Source organism: Pelodiscus sinensis, chromosome 23, assembly GCF_049634645.1.
Source record: "Pelodiscus sinensis isolate JC-2024 chromosome 23, ASM4963464v1, whole genome shotgun sequence".
NCBI lineage: Eukaryota > Metazoa > Chordata > Testudines > Trionychidae > Pelodiscus > Pelodiscus sinensis.
This window is the reverse complement of record NC_134733.1, coordinates 16,757,844-16,778,078: the sequence shown is the minus strand read 5'-3', so window position 1 is coordinate 16,778,078 and position 20,235 is coordinate 16,757,844. Positions and strand designations below refer to the sequence as shown.

The following is a 20,235-nucleotide window of genomic DNA, read 5'->3' as shown; positions in this document are numbered from 1 at the left end:
GGTGACTCTTCTTTGCAAACCAAATGAGCTACTGGCCCAGAATGTATCCATCAGCGTTACTTGGCAAAGAAATCCGAATGACAAATTCAAAGGGTTTTATAAGCATCTGCTCAAGGACAATTTGGGAATAGAAACATTTGTTGACTAAATGATCGTGTTGGGAGGGAGGCCCAGTTTTGGAAGCGATCGCCCTTCCCGGCTATGTGGACTAAGGGACGCAGGCAAGAAATATCCTTCCTTAACTGATGACATGTGGAGATCTCGGAGGTGAAGAGAATGCAAGATGGAATTATATGGAGGAAGAAGGAGGCCCACAATGGTAAAAGCATTAGACCACCCACTCGGAATGGAATAGAGAATCTGTGCTCTCTTGTCACTGCCTGAGGGGTGGATTTGAGCGCCGGGGGCAGCCTACACAGTGATATGCAGAGTCCTTCAGCTGCAAAAATAGAGAACAGTTATGCAACTGGAGAGGGAGGAGGAAGACAATGAATGCAGCTGGCTTAATAATCATCAACACTGAATAGAAATAAAATCTCTCCTGTTGGTGCAGCCCGTTGGCCAGATCCATTTCCCATTCACATCCCTGTACCAGAGATGACATTTGGCCCTGCCTCTATCATGTGACCTTCATGCTCCACTCAGTTGGAGCCGGGAAAGCGCTCTCCAGTCAGGTCTTGATCTTTAAGATCTGGACCCTGTTTAATGCCCGCTCCACCAAGTGGTCCGGTCCCTGTGATGGGATTGGTTAGATAAGTTGCACCCGACAAAGAGTAGAGAGAACCAGGGGAGGGCAAGAAAAATAATAAAGGAGGCTTTGTCCAATGGGGAAGTATAAAGTGTGGCCTCTTGTGGGGTAGTGTTTTGGACTTGTGCTGTTTCTCATTTACACACTGCTCCTTTGTGGAAAAGGCAACGGGATTCAGTCTGTCCGTGTTAAACCACCAGCTAGCTAGTGAATCTGGAGAGGTGTAGCTTCCACTAAAGTTGACAACAAAACATCAGAGGGAGCAAGACTTCGCCCCGGTCTGTCGCTGAATGGTATGCAGTCAGCTCCCGCAAGCAGTTCTGCTCTGTGTTGTGTGTGCATCTGGTGAGGTGCTTTGGGAGTTCCCATGGCTTTTATTGCTACATTTAAATGGTAGATTCTTTTCTGTTCTCGGACGGCCCCACATGGAGATCTGGGGATTCCTTGTGCAAGGGGCTGTGTAGACGGTGCCAAATTACAAAATAATGTATTTCAAAATATGCTACGCAATTTAGCTCAAATTGTGTCTCTTATTTCGCACTCCAGTGCAGTGTAGATGCACCCTAAGAGACGCGGTCTCTGCACCTAATGGCTCAAGTTATAATTTTTTTGAATTTTGGGGCATTCTCTTGTTTAGCCCCAGTTTTTTCAGAGGTTTATGTCCCTTTAAACATTGCTGAAGTGGAAGGAAACTTGAATCAGTTTTCAAGGCTTAGTGTGGGGCGTAGGGTTCTTTTGTTTTGGATGGGCTTCTTTTCAGCTAATCACTGCTAAAACACCGTGAGGGGGAAGCCAATGCACCATGCAGCAGGGCTAGCAGAAATTCCCCCACAGATTTGCAATCATGGAATCAGGAACCTTCTCAGCACCAGAGAACTTGCCGTCCGAGGTGATAAGCCCCATGGAAAAGCCTGAGTGGGCTCTAAGACAGACAAGGCATATTCCGAAAAGAAAAGAGCCTGGGCCACAGGGAGACCAGGTTTATTTTCCTCATCTTCATACAGACGCTTGAAGAGGAAAACAAAGGGGAAAGCCAGACCCTGGGGCTGAGAATTAAGCTCCAGAAATGTCTGAGCTTCCCATGGAGTTAAGAAATTTGATTTCCTCTACAATTCTTTTGGGCTCCCAGAAGGGCTTATGAAAATTCCCATCAGCCACCACTTCAGGAAATTGTGCCGACTGCAGGACAGGCACCCAGAGGGCAGTGTGATGGCATCGGAGGAGTAGAGTGCTGTGTCTGGATGCAAGCTAGATCTGCCTCCGAAACAGGAGGGCTTGTGTCTGTCATGGGGATAATAATCTGCCTTTCTCCCACTTGCCGTCTGCTCTGTCTGTTTAGATTGTAAGCAGGGGGAGTCGCTCTCTTCATGCGTGTACAGCGCCTTGCACAATGCGGTCCCAATCTTAGTTGGTAAGTTACAGCAATAATCACAAGATTTCATTTCTTGTCAGACAAACCATTAGACGGGGCCTTTCACGCCTTTTCTGAACTACCACTCTGTCTTTCCTGCCAGTTCCTGCTAACCTGGCTTTCCCAGGGGGCGTGAGAAGCTGTTCTTTTGCTCCAAATGCAGCCTTGTGTTCCTGTGTTTTGGTTTGCACAATAAGGGTGCCCCATCCTGCACACCTGATAAAATAAACTGGGAACGCTGTGTTTATTTGGCAAGACCAGGAGCCCGCCTCAGAACGGGAAGGGAGAATCCTTAGCAGCTGGTTCTCACAGTCCGGAGATCCCGCTGACCCAGAATGATGGATTATGGTAGATGAGTTTCCTTAATCCCAGTGTTTATCGGCAGTGTTTGCAGAAGACCCTGCTCCAGACTGATTTGCAAAGACCTGCTGGCATTGAGACCCGTTCCTGTTATGAGACCCTGCTCTGCCTTGTCTGTTTAGATGGCAAGCTATTTGAGGTAGTGTCAGTTCCTTGCTGTGTCTGTGTACAGGGCCTTGCATGCGCTGTAGCATTGGGGGTCCACAAGACTGTATTAGGGTCCCATCCTGCTAGGGCAGAGGTGGGCAATCATTTTTGCAGGAGGGCCACTTCAAACTTTGGTTTGTGGTCCGGGGCCAGCTCCTCAGGCAGAAGGGGCAGTTCCCTCTAGGTGCCGGACGGGAGGAGACTGCACATTCTCCTGCCCTCAGGCCAATTGTTATCTGGGGACGGGGGAGTACACGGAGTCTCTCACCTCCCCCACCTGTGCCCTGCCGGGGCATGCGGCACCTAGAGGAAACCTCCAGCTGTTTTGAAGAGCTGGTGGTTCCCTCTAGGTGCTGTGCACCCCTGGTGCAGGGAGGAGCTTGGGGGCGGGGGAGTGTGTAAAGACATTCACTGTTCAAAATGGCTGGTGGCTCCCTCGTGCGCTCTCCCATCCCCAGGTCTTGACTGGCCCGTGGGCCGGGTCAAATGGCGTGGTGGACTGGATCCAGGCCGCAGGCCGGATCTTGCCCACCCTTGTGCTAGGGGCTGTACATACTTAGAGGAATGGACCATGGCTTTGTGCAAAGGGTTAGGTTGGGGGAAAAAAACAGATGGGAAATCAACCACAGGCATGGGACACAGCAGTGACCAGTCCTCCTTTAACCTCTACCCCCGTTTGCTGGGGCTTAGGCTAGGAATCCACAAAGATCTCCTTGCGCAAAACCCTCCTGTCCCTACAACTGTGAAGAATCCAGGGACCAAGGTGAAGGAAAAGATTCTCGCTGCTGCGGTTGTGCTAATGGAACATGGACACATCCAGCCGCTGGAGGGGAAACGCGTAACAGGAACGGGTCTCAATGCCAGCAGGTCTTTGCAAATCAGTCTGGAGCAGGGTCTTCAGCAAACACTTCTTATCGCCATGTTACAGATGGGAACTGGAGCACATAGAAGGACTTGGTCTCACAGGGCTGTCTGCAGCAAAGCCAGGCTTGTAACCCAGATCTCTCAAACCCCAGTCTGGGGCCTTAACCATCCTTCCTTCTCCCCTCTCATGGGCGAGGGCTAGTGGGATGGGAAATTCCATAAGCCTTAAAAGCAATGCTGAAAAATTCAACCCCCATTGTTCGTCGAGCACAGCAAAGCCTTCAGACAGTAGGTGTGATGGAAGTGCAAGGCAATATTGGTGCATAGTTATTATTTTATTGTATTCTTAGTGCAAGAGATGAGTAAATATTTCTAACTGGGAGGGACAGTTCCTGCCTTCTTTCCTGGCAGGGTATGCGTTTATTTTAACGGGTCTTGTAACCAAAGTACAACCCCAAAACATGGATCTTCCTTTCCTTACCCAAATTAAAAATGCAGTCCAATTCAAAGGAGAGCCAGCAAGTATTCCACACCAACAGGAATCAGCACTGTGAAAATTGGATCCAGCAGTCTATTCCTTAACCCTTTCCCCTCAACTTCAGCTCCCACACTGTGCCCGTCCTTCCCCAAATGTTGGCTGTCAGTGGACACACCTGGAGATTCTGCCTGTGACATGCCTGATTGGAAAGGCTGTAACAAGATCACAAAGCTGTGATGCTAAATCTGCTTTCCTTATCAATGCATCTTCCTGGCTCTTCAGCTGAACTGTCATGGCCGGCTCAGCTTTTGTTGACAAGATGCACGTCAAATCAAATTAGGAAACCAACACCAAAGAGGGGCAAAGACTTGTTGATTGTCCTTGGCCAGGTCGCTTAAGCCATGTCTCCATTACGAGCTGAACCGATGGGCAGTGATTGATCTGGTGGGGGTCTATTTATTGTGTCTAGACCCGGTAAATCGGCCGCCGAGTTCTCTCCCATCCACTCTGATTCTCCGCCAAAATGAGACGAGTAAGTGGAGTGGACAGGAGAGCATCAGCTGTCAACTTACCGCCGTGAAGGCACCGTGGTCGGCAGACCTCAGTACGTCGACTTCAGCTACGTTATTGATGTAGCTGAACTTGGGTAATGGAGAGCCGGTGGCCCACGGTAGTGTAGTCCAGGCCTTACGCCCAGATCCTCAAAGGTGTTTAGTTTCCCAAATTCCATTGGCATTTACATGCATAACTCCCTTCTGTTCCTTTGAAAATCCCATCCCATGGAAGCGAGGTGCCTAAATACCTTTGTGGCCTCGGGCCCTGATTCAACCCACACCTTGCACACCTGCTCAAAGCGTAAGCCCCATTGGCTCCCATGGAACCCGAGCCCACGATGAAAGTTAATCATGAGATAAAGTGAATCGTGTGTTGGAGAGCTTCGCTGGATTGGACCCCAAGTTCTCCGTATGCAGCAGGAAGTTTCTCATGCGGCCCATTGTCCAGAGCTGTGAGAGCCTGGGATGGAAAGTGCTCCATATTGTTATCCACAGCTGACCTTAGGAGGCTTAGCTAAGGGGAGGGGGAGAACACCTGGGAGATGCAGGTGGGAATGGGTGTCTCTCTCAGGTCTTTGATTCAGGGTCAAGAAACATCTGGGTCCGGAGAGGAAGCAGGAGAGCCCCTGCAGTTAAAGCTTCACGCATGGCTTTGTTTTCTTGTAAAGGGATTAAGGCGCTCCTGTGTGCTGTCGCTCTCAGGTTCACTTCCCATCTCTTGACTTACCAAGTCACCAGAATCCGGGCGCTCTGACGGTGACTCTGATTGTCTGGCGATTACTTTAAATCTCCCTCAGCAGAATAGGCTTCTTTCAGCAGCAAAGCCGTCAGGGGTCTCTGCTTTGTTTTTTCGTTTTACCCTGCTCTCCGGAGCAGGAATGAAAACGTTCCTTCCAAGATCTAGAGGGGCGTGGACAAGAGTCTGCCTTTTGCCTTTGCACAAAGGAAACAACAAAGGTTTTCTGCCTATGGCAGGGGTGGGGAACCTAAGGCGTCGAATGTGGCCCTTGGCTTGCCTGGATTCACCCCTAAGGCTCGGGACTCCCTCCTGGCATTGGGGAGCCTGAGCTGGTGCTCCTGCCCCCTTCGCCAACTCGCCACAGGGCTGGATGGAGCACACAAAATCTCTTAGCCTGCCCCCTCCTCCCCGCTGGGCTCTGGTGTGATAGGGGAATACGGCCTTTCTGCTTCTCAGTTGGGAGCCATGTCAGTGAGGAGTTGGTTGCTTGCTTGCTTGTTTGCTTCCCACTTGTGTGTGGCCCCTGATTGATTTTTCTGTGGGTCAGCGTCCCCCGACCCAAAAAAAGTTCCCCACCCCTGGCCTAGGGAGATACACACATGTTGGATGATTTTATGATGGGATTTTAAAAAAAGGTGCCTACAGGAGTTGGTTCCACAAACTGTATTGACTCACCGGGGAGGTTGAGTGTTTCTTGGGCCATGTCTACACATAAGCCCTCCGGCGGCGCAGTGGCACCAATGCCGCTTCAGGGCATCTGGCGAACGTGCTCGGCCAACAGGAGAGGCTGCTCCTGTTGGAATAAAAAACCCACCTCCATGAACAGCAGAAGCCACGTCCCCCGCCGACAGCGCTGTGCACGCGAGTGCTTGTGTCAATGTAATTTATGTCGCTCAGGGGATTATTCACATCCCGAGTGATTTCTGTTTTGCCAACGTAGGCTTTGGCTTAGATATAGCCTTGAAAAAGCTCTGCCTCCGTAGTACAATGTGACTTCCCAGTTCTAAAGCACCACCCCATGGGAAGCTCTCAAAGACTTTTTGGAGATTAAGGCTAAAAAAAAAAGGCCCCAGCAAGAGCTAAGAGCTAAATTGTTTTTCATTCCCCAGTTTACAGATGGGGAAACTGAGTCATGAAGTGACTTCAGTGTTAATGGTGGGAACAACTCAAGCCATTAGGTTTTCCAGGCATGGGCTGTAGCCACTAGGCTGCACTGTGTCCAGATGTAAAACTCCTCGTGCATTCCACAGGGAGGAGGCTTGTCATTAGCTCAAGCCAATGAATAAAGTTCTCTGTGGTTTTAACAGACAGTCTGGTCACTGTGTGAAACGTGCTAATTTGATGGACAGAACAGTGTTTTCTCAGCTTTAGAGCCGGGAAAGTCTTTCCTTTCTCCTTCGGTTTTGCCACGGATGACAGCACCAGGGAAAGAAAAAAACTGGCTCTTAAAGCTTGGCTCAGAGGCTGGGTTTTGACATTCAGGGAGTTTGTAGAACAGATTACTTGACCTTGACTGACGAAGGTCAAAGCAGCCCCATTCCCCTTTAGAAGAAATAACACAGTTTAGTCTTTACTTCCTCAGTGATCATTTGCAAGCCGGGGGTGTCTGTTTCCAGGCCACCTGTTTGATTGGTAGAAGCGCTTTTGCCCAAACTCTCCTATGATCCAGGCTGGGAGGGGCAACATTTGAGGTTCCTTTATTTTCCCTCCTGTCTGTGTTGAGTCTGGGATATGCAGCTTTAATTGCCCAGTCCCTGCGTATGGTTTTAAAACCAGAACTAGAAGCCCATTTATGGGGGGGGGGGATTCCCACATAATTATTTATCTGATGATGAATGGTGCAATATAGACCCAAATAGGTCATTTCCAGCCTATTTTCGATTGTAGAATTTGAAGAAATAACTGATATTTTGAATGTTTATTCAAATTGAACCGTATAGATCCATAGATTCCAGCTGTGATTATCTAGTCTGCTTCCAGTAACCTAGCGGTTACATGCGCTGTGGGAAGCCAGCATGTGTAACTCGCAGCAAGGGGCCAGGACAGGGCCACCACGGACAGGGCTGTGCCAGCCGACTAGACCAGAGCAGCTCCTGCCTGTGGTGGGCCCCTCGAAGCTGGAGCAGACTCCTGCCCAGAGTGGGCAGAGAGCTGTTCCAGCCCCTGCTGGTTAACTGGAACTGGTACGCCTTGTCCATTAAGGATGGGGCTTGCCGGTAAACCAGTTAATCATTTACATCCCTCCGAATATCCCATCTTGATTTGAAAATCGCAGTGATGGGCTATCCACCGCACCCCTTGTTACGTTTTTCCAATGGCTCATTAAAAACACACACCGGGTTGTTTTTTTTCCTGTCTGAATTGAACTAGCTTCAACTTCCAGCTGCTGGATCATGTTATACCTTTGTTTGCCAGATTGAAGAGCCCAAGATTAAATATTTGTTCCCCACGTAGATATTAATAGACTGCAATCAAGCTACCCTTTAATCCTTTCTTTGTGAAGCTAAATAGGCGGAGATCTTTGAGTCTGTTTCCGCCAGGCACGTTTTCTAGTCCAGTGGTTCTCAACTGGAGGTGTGCAGAGGTACATCAGCTCAGCTAGGTATTTGCCTGGTTTTACAACGGGCTCTGTAAAAGGCACTAGCAAAGCTGATAGTAGCTACAATGTCATACAATGACTGCTCAGTGTACCGTACACTGAAATGTAAGTACGATATTTATATTCCAGTTGATTTATTTTGTAATTATCTGGTAAAAAGAAGAAAGGAAGCAATTTTTCAGTAACAGGGTGTGGTGATGCTTTTATATTTTGATGTCTGATTTTATAAGCAAGTAGTTTTTAAGTGAGGATGCAAATCAGACTCCTGAAAGTGTCCTGGAAAGGGTGAGAGCCACTGGTCTAGTCTGTGAGTTATTTTCCTATGAATCTATTTAAATTGAGCCTGAATGTCAAGTGTTTTAACATTTCCCTGTCCAATATGGATGGCAAGACTCACTCTGATGACTGGTTCAACTTGTGAAAAGTTTCTTTGGATTCCAGTAGTGCCTTAAAGTTCCAACCAAGACCAGGAGCCAGGGTGCTGGGAGTTGTACAAACATGTAGTACAAGACAGTCCCTGCCCTGCGATACTTGCAGTCTAAATAGACAAAATGGAGCGTGCCCGTGTCCCAGTGCTGCGGACAGGGAGTTGAAGCGCTGAAAGATCAACTGACGAGAGTCGTGAGGTCACCCGGAGTCACACAGGCAGTGCCTGGAAAGGAACACTGATCTCCCATCCCAGGCTTTAAACCCAGGGCCATTCTTTAGGATCAGGCCAAGTCTACGCTGGCACTGCACAGCGCTGTAACATTCTGGCTGACTGATGTGGAAAAAAACCTACACCCCCCCAAATGCAGCAAGTGATGGCGCTGTAAAGCACCAGTATGAACAGCCGCGCTCTTAGCGCTGTTCGCTACCCCTTCACAAAGATGGTTTCTATGGAGTGCTGGGAGAGCTCTCTCCCCATCCTCATGCCATGGCCTCGCTGTCACTGTGTGGCTGTGCTCTAAACTGTTAAGTGTAGACAGAGCCTAGAGTAGTTCTACGAGGACAAGATTCCAGTCTGAAAACCCATTAGTAGACCAAGTTCACAATCCCAGCAGGGCAGTCAGGGCTCAGAAGGCCCTTGGGTTCTGAACAATGAGCTCCGTGCACCATAAGCTACCTAGGATGATGTTAGGTGGGGTTTGCTGCAAACCAAGAGGGAGCCCTATTGGCCAGAAAGGGGGGAACTGATGGTGCTGGCAATGCAAAGACGACTTGGGTCTTCAGGGACTGCCAACTTTCACCTTTCTCCCCTGCTGAATTCATGTAAATTGGGCCAGCGTGGGATGGAGAGGGATTTGGAAATTATGCATCAGAAGGATTGGGTTGGTTACTGTCATAGCACTTTAAGCACTCATGGCTGTAAAGCTGGATAATCAAATTACAGAGCACATTAATACTGCTTGTCATTCTCAAGTACCTTTGGTCTGGAGATCTCAGAGGGCTGGGAAGAAGGGAGAGAAGTAGGTTTCCCAGATGAGTAAACCGAGGCAGCAAGGTTAAGGGTGGCAGAACTGGAACTAGACACCAGCTCTTCCAACTCCTGGCCTGTGTCCATCTGCCAGGTCATGTTCTTGCATATTTCAAGGAATCTTCCTTCCAATCTTTCATGCAGAGTCTTAGGCTGTGAAAGTTTCTTCGCTGGGTATAACCATTGTATTCTGGTGTGTATATTCCTGGCACAGTCATTCTTTCCCGATGAAGCTTTTCCGTTGTCTAATCTGCTTGTACCTGGGAAGGCATTCCAAGGGCTAGAAACCATGCTTTAAAAAGCCACGCCTGCTTTGAAGTCCAGTTTGTTTATTTCTTGACCGGGTGCCCTTATCAGAAACCGCCCTTCCGGAGTCTAGGACGAGAACTTTCTTGGCAAACTATATCACTCTTAGGTCAAGGGTCTTTTAGTGACAGGTGATGAGTGGAAGACGAGAGAGAGAGAGAGAGAGAGAGAGAGAGAGGAAGTTTGTTTTATAGCAGGACAATCCTGAGAGTTTCTGTTGCTGGAGGTGAACTGCAAGTGCAGTCAGGTACACGGTATGCTTTTGCCGGGGAGGTGTACAGGAAGGTCTTTGTGTGCTAATCACACTCTCAGAGCTGGGTTAGCAGAAGCAAAATGTGCTGGGCTATTGTTATGCAGATGAAATGGCCAAGACAATGACACAGTTGCTGCAACATACTGCCAGGGCTACGGGTGCCTGACTGGGTGCTGGTGGGGCCTGCGGGGGAAGTTAAGGATTGTGTCCAGGAGAGAGGCTGATGGCACGGTACAGGCAGGAGCAGTGCAAGTGGGTTCCCCACGGTGCTACATCCCGCCTTCCCCCCATTCGTGGCATCCCATGCTGGGTGCAGCTCTGCCAATGAACTTCAGTCCTGACTTGCTACACTTGCTGCTTTTCCGGAACGGGGCGCCCCGTGCTGCTCACCTGCTGCCCCTCAGTCCTGACCTCCAGCCCACCAGGCTTACTCCTGTCCGACTCTTTTCTCAACCTTAATAGGGTTGCCAGGTGTCCGGTATTCTACCCGACAGTCCGGTTTTTGCGCCCTCTGTCGGGTAAAAAAAATTCAGAAAATACCGAACACATGCAATGTTTTTCCAGCTGGGCGTCGGACGGAAGCCTGGCGGGGGCGGAGGGAGTGGCTGGGAGGTGGGGCCGCGATCGGCGCTGGGATTCCCAGCCACTCGCCCCGCCCAGCTTCTGCACACAACCACTGGCTCCCAGCGCCAATCGCGGCCCCACCTCCCAGCTGGGAGTGCAGAAGCGTTGTGGTGCCGTAGTCCAAGAGAGACGCCCGCAGGTGCTTTGTGGTTGCATTTAGGCGCCTTCCATGGGCTCTCAGCCAAAACTGACTGGGGTGGAATTTCTGCTTCTTCCCACTGGGACACCCAAAGACCTGGCCATGGGGGAGTCACCTTCCTACCCATGGTTTCCCCCTCTTCCCCCCGCCCTGCCATTGTGTTGCCCCAGGGTCTGCCTCTCTCTGCTTTGGGTAGCAGGTGGCTGTTTCCCAGCTTGGTGGCTCTTGGTAGTAGCCACACAGGATGTGTGTTTAGTGTGGGTCGGGGGGTTTCCCGACAAATTTTTAGCCCGTGTGTTCAGTATTTTTTGGGAGACCATCTGGCAACCTTAAACCTGTCCTGTGAGTGAGCCAAACCGGAGGGAGGGGGTGGGCCGGGTTTCTCTACTGCTGACTCAAATCCAAGCACCATGTGGTTCTGATTTTCAAGGCGGGTCCTTTTCCCAGGATGTTGGGACCGGATTGTTTTTCCGTGTCGGTCTCGTGCTGCGTGTCCCTGCAGGCGTGGGGTGGCTGATTTCCTGCTGGTCTCTCCACAGTCCCTCGGATCAATGGGCACCCCAAGCAGGACAGGCACCGCGAGCACCCGCCTGGATACGACAGCTCTTCCACCATCATGAGCAGCGAGCTGGAGTCCAGCAGCTTCATTGACTCCGACGATGACGACCACACAAGCAGGTAGGGAGCTGGGCTAGAGTGACGGCGAATGGCGTCAGGCCAGATCGCGACCTTCCCCGGGCACTGAGCTAAACGAGCTGTGACACAGACCAGCCCCATCGCCATTTGCAGCTCGCGGTGGGGGAGGGGAGCAAAGCAGCCTCCGCGGGGCAGCTTCTACGCAGGGGGGTGGCAGGCAGGATCGGGGAGCAGAGAGCGACTGGACTCCACTCGTGGGTGCTGCCAGGCCATGCAGCCGAATGGCACAGAGGAAAAACCTGGTCTGCAAGGGGATACAGAGCACATCCACCTCCTGGAGCAAGGAGAGGGACTCACAGACCAGCCTGACCAGGCCTGGGATGGGGGTGAGGACAGAGAGGGGGCAATTCCAGAGCTTGGAGCTCCCAGCTAGAGCCCTGGGTGGTCTAAACCCCAGCCCCGCCTCTTCTGCCTGAGGCCCCGCCCTTTCTGGGCGCATAGAGCAGATTCCCCTCCTGCCCTGCCCGGTGGCCTGTCAAGGCTATCCGCCCCACTGACTGTGACTGAATCACAATCTGGTTCCCAGTTTGCTCCTGGAGAGACCTGCCTACGCTCTATCCTGTGCTCTGGGCCAGGGGTGGCGACCCACAGAAAAATCAGTGGGGACTGCACACAAGTGAAAAGCATAAAAAAACCCTCTCGCTGACATAGCCCCCAAGTGAGAAGGAAAAAGACACTCCCCGTTCCTCTGCCACGCCAGAGCCTAGGAGGGCCAGGTTAGTAGATGTTCTGTGCTCCAGACCCGCAATGGGGCAGTGGTGGGGCTGGAGCGCCAGAGCAGGCTCTCCAGTGCTGGGAAGGGGAACCCTGAGCCTCAGCAGCTGGACCCAGGCAAGCCGGAGGCCACATCTGGCTCCCGGGCCTGAGGTTCCCCACCCCTGCTCTCGGCTCATGGCAAAGCCCTTGTTGTGCAATGTACGTTTACCAGCCTCTTTACCTGGAGTGAGACTCATTCCCTCCCCCTCTCTCCCCACCCCTGGGTTTGCAGTTGAAGACGAAGCCCAGTCACGGACCAACAGTTCAAACATTGAGTGGTTTGCATCTAATAATAAGCCCCCCAAAAATCTGTCCTGGTACTTGAGGTCTGCACCTTGTTTGGGTTTCAGAATTTAGCCAGCCTTGCTCAGGACACATGGCAGGACAATGAAGCTGTTAAAGGTCTGCGAATGAGAGACTGAAACAGTCTCTCTGCTGCAAGGCAATGTGGATCTCTGTCCAAACGTCCCAGCGGGCTCCCATCTCTGGTGTCCAGCTGAATAGGAAGGAGCAAGCAGTAGGCCAATGCTCAGATCAAAGTGAACAGCAACTAAGTCCCCTGGGTGTGTCTCCACAGGTCCTTCATCATGTGATTGCCCCAAGGGCTGTGTGTACTCAGCAGAATATTTAGGCTTTGCCAGATGGGACCAGATTGGGAGGGGAAGCTCAGGCTGGGCAGAGAAAGGGATTCTCCTGCCCGCTACTCCCAGTCATGCATTACCACTAACCAGGCTTCATGTCCCCATGCTGCTGCCGTGGTTACCACAAAGCATCATTGGTCTCAAACTGGGTCCTTGAGAACTGTAATGAAGTAGACGCCCTCATTAAGTGGCTCCCAGTTCTTAGGGCCCTGCAAACCCGTGAATATCCGTGGGTATCCGCATCTGCTGATATGGATGCCAATATCCACAGCTCATCTTTGCGGATAGGGATGCAGATGCGAAATTGTATCTGCGCAGGGATTGACCAGTTAAGGGGCTGGTCCTGTCTATCAATCGACTGAGCAGCCAATAGGGAGTAGGTGCCATTTCAAACTCAATACCCACTGTAGTTCTGCCCTATGAGAAGAAGATATTACAACACCGGGCAAGTGGCAAACGCTGGGGTTTTAAATGACCTCCATTTATACTACGTGCTGGCCCCCGAAACTTGGAAGTTCCTGTTGGCCACGCCCCCTGAAACTTTTCTCATCTCCTTCAATTCCCCCTGACGGCCCACAAAATCCAGAAAACCTTGGGCCCATCGCCTCTCCTCACCCTCCGTCACTTGAACTGCCGTCCCGTGAATATTATAGTATCTTGGTAATAACTCTCAAGTAAGTAGATATTAATTAATGCTGAATTGGAAAGGAATTGCATATTCTGTGATCCCTGTGAGCAGTAGAGGAATTCATCCCAGTTAATGCTGTTACAAAGAAGGCCTGTTTTGTCAAATATTTACATGGTATTTTAATTAATCTTTACCTTGTGTTTGCCTTTCCTTAAAGGGTTTGTAAGATGACAAGGCACTCAGATTCTGACTCTGTATATTTTTATCTAGAAGGTTTATTTGGCATTGTTCATGTCCACAACTCAAATAAGTTTTGTTTTTTGTCATTTGAATCATTGCTCTCGGGTGGGGGTGGGATGAAAAGTTCAGTATGCAGATGCTCTGGGGAGAAAGGACAACCCCAGCCCTCACTGACTGCAGCAGGCTGGGGCCAGGTAAGAAGCACCTCTCCATGGCTGCTACACCTGCAGTTGGCACAGCTGGGGGAAGGTGCATGTGCCCTCGCTGGGGGGCAGACAGAAACACAGATATACAGGCACACAAGCAAATTCTCTGAAATATATAGTAGATAGTGCTCCGTTTTTCCACCTCTACTCTCTGCTGGCCCAGTGGGGTAATATCTGTCCCATCTCTGGCCCATTGCTGCCCCCCGTGGTCATTCTGCAGTGTAACTGTCCCTCCTATCATGTCCCTCCCTTGCCATTTTATGAGACACAATTGAATTCTAGGCACATCCCATTGTCCCGGCACAACCAAACCCTGATCTTGCTTTAAGTTATGATAAGAGAAAGCTGCACACTAAATTTGGTGGTCCTCGTGCTTATAATTTGCAAAGAGTTCTTGAACAGAGTCACAGACACATGGACAGCCAGACAGACTCACATTTTTAAAACACGTAGTAAGAAGATGATTTTACCATTTCATTATTGCAAGATTTAGAAAACATGTCGCCATTGTTTTTGCAAGACCAACTTGCTTATTCCCCCTACTGATTTCTCAATGCAAGTAGCTACAAATGCATTACCTGGAGTTGTGTTGACCTTCTTTGGAGATGCTGAGCTAAGAGAACCCGTTCCAGTCTCTGGTTTTCCAAGGAGGCCTCCTGTAAAGGCAGGGAAGACAAAACTTGATATTCCTGGTATTTCTGATGTGAAAGGCAAACAAAAAAAGGCGCCAACTCAGCAAGGTATTTAAGCACACGCCTTTCTTTAAGCGCATGAATAGAGGAATTATGGACAGGCTTGCCATTAGACATATGCTTAAGTATCCTGCTGAACTGGGGCCTCATTTATTTTTAATTTTCTAAGCTCGCCCCCCCCCCCCTTAATTTCAGCTCTACTCACTCAACATATCCAAAGGGCCAAGATTTTCCAATGGCTGCTGTGGGTGGTGGGTTATGCAGAATGTCCATGTACATACATGCTCAGTTGGGCTACTAATTCCAGGTTGACAGTTTGGCCAAGTTTGCTTTGACCTGAAAAATATCTGCTCACTCAGGGTGAAAAACACTCAGCCAAAACAGGTAATTCCCTATGCAAATGTGAGCTATGGGCATGGCTCAGGTGCCACCCAGAAGTGCCAACCTTTGAAAATGCAGGGAGCAATCCTCAAGTATTTTACACCCATGAATCTGAGTAAACCTTCCTGGTGCCTCCGTGATTTGCAGAACCGGGCCTTTTGCCTTTAACCTGCATCCCTTTTAAGCTGTCCTAAACCCCGCAGGGTGAGTCCAGCAGCCCATTTTGTTTCTTGTAAATAAATGAATTATTTCCATGGCAGCAAGATATGTAGTGGGGCAGGATTAGCACAGTCAGGGTGGCCTCTGAAGCACAGCGCGCTAGACCCAGCTAAATCCTGTCATGGATTTTAATAAAGAAAACTCTCGGCACCTGACCCCAGCCGAAAGAGACGTTCTTAGAAGCTGCTGCCAAAGGCCCTTTCCTTTCTAGGCTGGGGCAGAAGTTCTTGGCACACACCACAGCTGCCAGGCTAGCGAGTCAGGAAGAGCAGTGTAATGGAATGCACCAAGGTATGTTGTTCGGTAACAAAGACGATGTTCACAAGCGGATGAGAGATTCCACTGGGGGAGGGGGGTGCTCTTAATGAGCAAACACAGCCGAATAGAAAACCAAACACGCTCGGGAGCTGCTGGGGATGGGGGCCCGTGGAAAGAGGTAAAGGGGGTAAGTTTGTTTTAATGGCGTGGATACACTTGAGTATCGGTGGCCAAGTGGGGAGGAGGGAGGACACCGAGAGAAGAATGTAAAGGATTTTGTGGTGTTAACAGCAAGGAGGATGTGAACTTTCCATGGCATTTTCTATGAATATTTGATAGAGGTTAACATGAGTGGTGCAACAGAGCCAGTTCGTTTCTAGTGCGGTGAAAGTCGTGATGCATTTCAGTGAGGGAGACTTTATTTCAGTGAGCAGATACCTCAAGGCTGTACGGTTCCCCACATTACCTCCTCCTTTAGGTGTCTTCTTTTAGCCAGAACCCCATTACTCACAGATTCCATCTGTTGTCATCTGTGCTTTATAGGGGAGGTGCCGTTGTTTTTGTGCGGCCGTATCTCTCTCAGGTTTTCTCCGTACAGTAGCAGTTTCACTTTCTTATGGTTCAGGGCGTTTCGGACCTTCATCTTTCGATTCATTTTTGTGTTTCTTTTCGGAAGGGGGAAAAAGGATGATTTTAAAAAAAAGAAGCGTGGAAAGCAATGTGATCTAACGGGATACTCCACAAGTCATTAAACAGCGTAAACTTGGTGGCGTTTGCAGGTAATGGATGATCTATTGAGTTCATAGCTGCAGGGGAGCTCATGCTAAGAAATCCATTCAATAATTCAATAAGGAGGTACTTTTCTGAAGTCCCTCTTCCTTCCCCGAAGACAGTGAATAGTGGGAAGAATGAAAGGCTATTAGGAAGCTAGGTTTCTGACAGCAGCCTGTAATTATTACTATTCAGAAGAACTCTTAGCTCTAATGTGATCAAAATTGTGCATGGCAAGAATTCCAACTGCATTGACTTCAGACGTGCTGTAGTTTATTCCATGAAAGAACCAAACAGAACGTGTTCTGAAGTGCTTGAGCAAACTACGTCCATTGTTACCATTTGCCCTTCTTTCCTTCTCTTTGGAGAAGCTGAGCTGGGTTGATCATCCTCATTTTACAACTTGTGTGTCGTATTTAGGAGCCTTTTCTTTTCAAGGCTCAGTAAAGGATTTCTGGCCAGTGGTTGCAGCAAGAAACTGGGAGTCAGGACTCCTGGGTTCTGTTCCTGGCATGGCACTAACATCTGGTGACCCTTGGCAAGTCACTCTTTGTCCAGTTGTCAAATGGCAAGAATAGTTCCCCCTCGCCTCCCTGGGATGTTGTAAAAATTAAGTGATTAGCTCTCAAAAAGGACTTTTGAAATACTGGATGTGAAATGTGCTGCAGAAATGCAAGTTGATATGGCTGAATATGTAATTAATATTTATTTTCTTTACCAATGCAACGTGGCCTAAGCAGCAGTTGTACTGAGGGCCTGGTATGAAAAGTTGTCCAGAAGAGGAGGTGACTACAATGTGACGGCAATATGCAAAAGGAAATAAGTTGGATCCCTTTGATTTTTTTTCCCTAATGAATTTTTTTAAAGAAATCACAGAGACCGGGAAGCCTGATATTTACAGAGATGCCTTCGCAGAGCCTCGGAGTCTTGCCAAGATCAACCGCTCTCCTTGTACGTGCACCCAAAGTTATTGAGGCAGCTTAACCCTGAGGCCTGCCTCCCACAAGAAGGGATCAAGAACTAATTGAATTACATGTTTAAGCATTCTCAGCCTTCTTCAGCACAACTGAAACCTCTTCTTTCCCGTCTCTCACATACATTTTGCAAATAACGTTTTTGCATGTCCTTCATCCATGATACAGAGACACCAGAAAGCAAGAGAAGAGCAGTGTGTCTGGAGGCAGCAGTTGTGGTCCTGAATTTTGGAAGCCAGAGTGAAAGAGCCACATCAAAACTGCCCCAAATCGTTGACCATATTTTTAGAGCCAAATGCGGATGGAGATCTTTTATGGGCCTGATTTCTCTGCTCAATCAAACGCGGGTTTCTGATGCAAAGTAGAGCGAAAAATACCACAGACCAAAGAACGCGATTCCTCCTCATCTGATATCAGCTAGAAACAAACCTGACAGAAATCCTTCAAGGAAGTCTGTTCTGAAGGGCATCCAGCCACGTTTATACAGATCAACGGTGTTTATTGATTGAGGAGGTGCATATCCTAATGTAGACCCGATCCCCAAATGAGATTCACTTCTCCCTACATAAACTAGTATCACTCTGTCCAGGATTGCCGAGGTAAAGATGTGCATCTTTGGAAGATGCTAAGAATACAGTTGACTATGGGATCCATGTCCAGGCAAAGTTATAATGTTCTGACTAGGGATGTAAGCAACTAGTCAGCATAAGCTTATTGGATAGTCAAGTAGTGACTCGACTCATTGCTCATTCCTTCTCCCTTCCCCCCCTCCCCCCCCCCCACCCGCTGCCTCTATCAGAGAGAGGCAGCAACGGGGAGAAGCAGGCTTAAAAGCCAGTTCCCTCCAGCACCGTCTCTGCAGGGGACAGGTGTGGCAGAGGCACAGCGGGAAACGGTGCGAGCGGGAACTGGAGCAGTCCCCGCTCGTGCCAGGTTCCAACTGTGGTGCTTCTACTTTTGAAATGTAGCAAGAGCCCCACCCAGCTCTTGCTACATTTCAAACTGAAGCACTGCAGCGGGAATCCACTTGCCCCGTGTTCCCCGCTGCTCTTCTGCCTTTTAAACATAGTAAGAGCCACCAGAGCCTTACACAGCTGAGGTGCAGCTGGGATAGCGAGCGCCGCAAATCCCCCTTATCGACTAATTGAGTAGTCGATGGAAATTCCATTGACTACTCAATTAGCCAATTCATTGAAATTTAACATCCCTAGTTCTGACTGCCCGTCACTCTCTCACACACACAAGTATCTTTCCCCAGGTTGCCTAGACTTTGTCTAATCCAGTGTTTCTCAAAGTGGCCCGTGGGCCCAGGCTGCCACTTCCCGCAGCTCCTCTCATTTGCAAACGGTGAACCAGACCTAAGGGGAGCCCCGAGGCTCAATGGCTCCAGACCCGTTAGGTAAACAACGCAGCACAGGCCAGCTAGTGGCTTTGAAAAATGCTGGTCTAATTCATCTATCTAGGCTCATCACTACTGCCTCAACTCTCATGTAGTGTATGTTCACTGGGACAAGGGCTGTCGTCTTCGTTCTCTGTTGTTCTGTATCTTCATCAACAATTTAGATCATCATGTAGAGAGCACGGCTTAAACTGCAGCAAGGCATTGAGGTTGGACATTAGGAAAACCTTCCTACTTGTCAGATGGTTAAGCACAGGAATAAATTGCCTAGGGAGGTTGTTGAACCTTCATCACTGGAGATATTTAAGAGCAGGTTAGACAACACCTGTCAGTGATGATCTAGACCAGTGCTTGGTCCTCCCGAGAGTGCAGGGGACTGGACTTGATGTCCTCTTGAGGTTTCTTCCAGACCTATGACTCTGTTCAGTGCCTATCTCAATGGGGCCCTAGGCACTACCATAATACAAATAATTAATAGCTAAGTACCAGCTCCTCTGGTCTAGAGAGTAGGATATATGGTGGGTGGTGTTGGCCAGAGCAGATCTACCTCCCCAGCACTTTAGAGCCGGTTGGATGCTTTGAGTGAATATCCGGAGTTTCCGGAGGGTTACAGAATCATCTTTCTGAATCATTAAGCAGACTGGTTCCCTTTCATGGGTGCATGTGTGAGAATCGGTTTGGTACGCTTTTCATGATTATGCTGTGCTCTGACCCAGTCTCTGTTCAGAAGGTATAATTTACCCTTCACCTTCAGAATTCCTTTGATGTAATATGAAAAGTTGGCAAGTCAGAAGGGAATAGGATACGTTATTCTTGAAGAAATCAGTAATGAAGGATGTGCAAGATGGTAATTGATGGCAGAACCTCTAAGAAGATCTGGCAGGGTGGGTTAAGAATGACCCAACATTTGGGTGCTAGTTCTCTGACCTCTTAAAGCCTGTAGAACCTGTAAATCTCATGGGGAAGCCGGATGCCCCTCTAGATTTCTGTTACTTCTTGCTTTTGTTCTGTCCCATTTTCTAGCGGTATTTTTACACCTCTGCTTCTGTAACACTAGCAACATGTCAGAAGCAACTTTTGTCTAATTAGAAACTAGCAGTCTATTGGTGGCCACCAGCTAAGTTTTAATGGTAGAGGTCGAACTTGTGATCTGAAAGACCCAAGTTCAAGCCTTGCTAAGGACTTGTTTCATTTCCAGCCTTGGCCAGAGCCCAGAATTGCAGAAGCAGCAGAAAAAATATAGGAGGAAAAGTTAACCAAGCTACAGACTGGTCAGAATATTGTAGTCACTCTTTTGGCCCTTCTTTTCATCAGACCAGTGTCCTGCGCATCTTGCTGGTGTTTTAGCAATAGACTGTATTATCCCTCTTAGTTACAAGTTTCAATCAGGACATCTTTAATTGGTTTCAGTGCAATTAGGAACTGAACTAATTTTACCTTTGTATCTATCAAAGTTAGTTTTGAAACAGAGAGTCCCTGACTTGAAGGGGGGATTAAAACATCACCTCTAAGTACTCACAAAATCAGAAAGCAGCCGCATTTTTGAGCCAGATTTACTACAGACAAACTTTTTGAGTTCATCCTGCCTGAGAAAATCAGATTGAATCCCTGGAACAATTGGTCTTTGTTTCCTAAGCAGCACTGTGTTGATGATCCTCAGAGCAGGAGGAATTGGCACAACCAGTCAGCGTGGGCA

The 20,235-nt window shown here is 49.0% G+C and overlaps 1 protein-coding gene across 3 annotated transcripts in view; it reads left to right on the top strand.

The window, feature by feature from the left end:
* Positions 1 to 20,235, top strand: part of DVL1 (dishevelled segment polarity protein 1) — a 224,459-nt gene that overhangs the window by 169,686 nt on the left and 34,538 nt on the right. For all 3 annotated transcript variants that reach the window (XM_075906879.1, XM_075906880.1, XM_075906882.1), the window contains one exon: positions 11,218 to 11,356. In XM_075906879.1, coding sequence (XP_075762994.1) covers positions 11,218 to 11,356 — 139 coding nt within the window. The remainder of the gene's footprint in view (positions 1 to 11,217; positions 11,357 to 20,235) is intronic.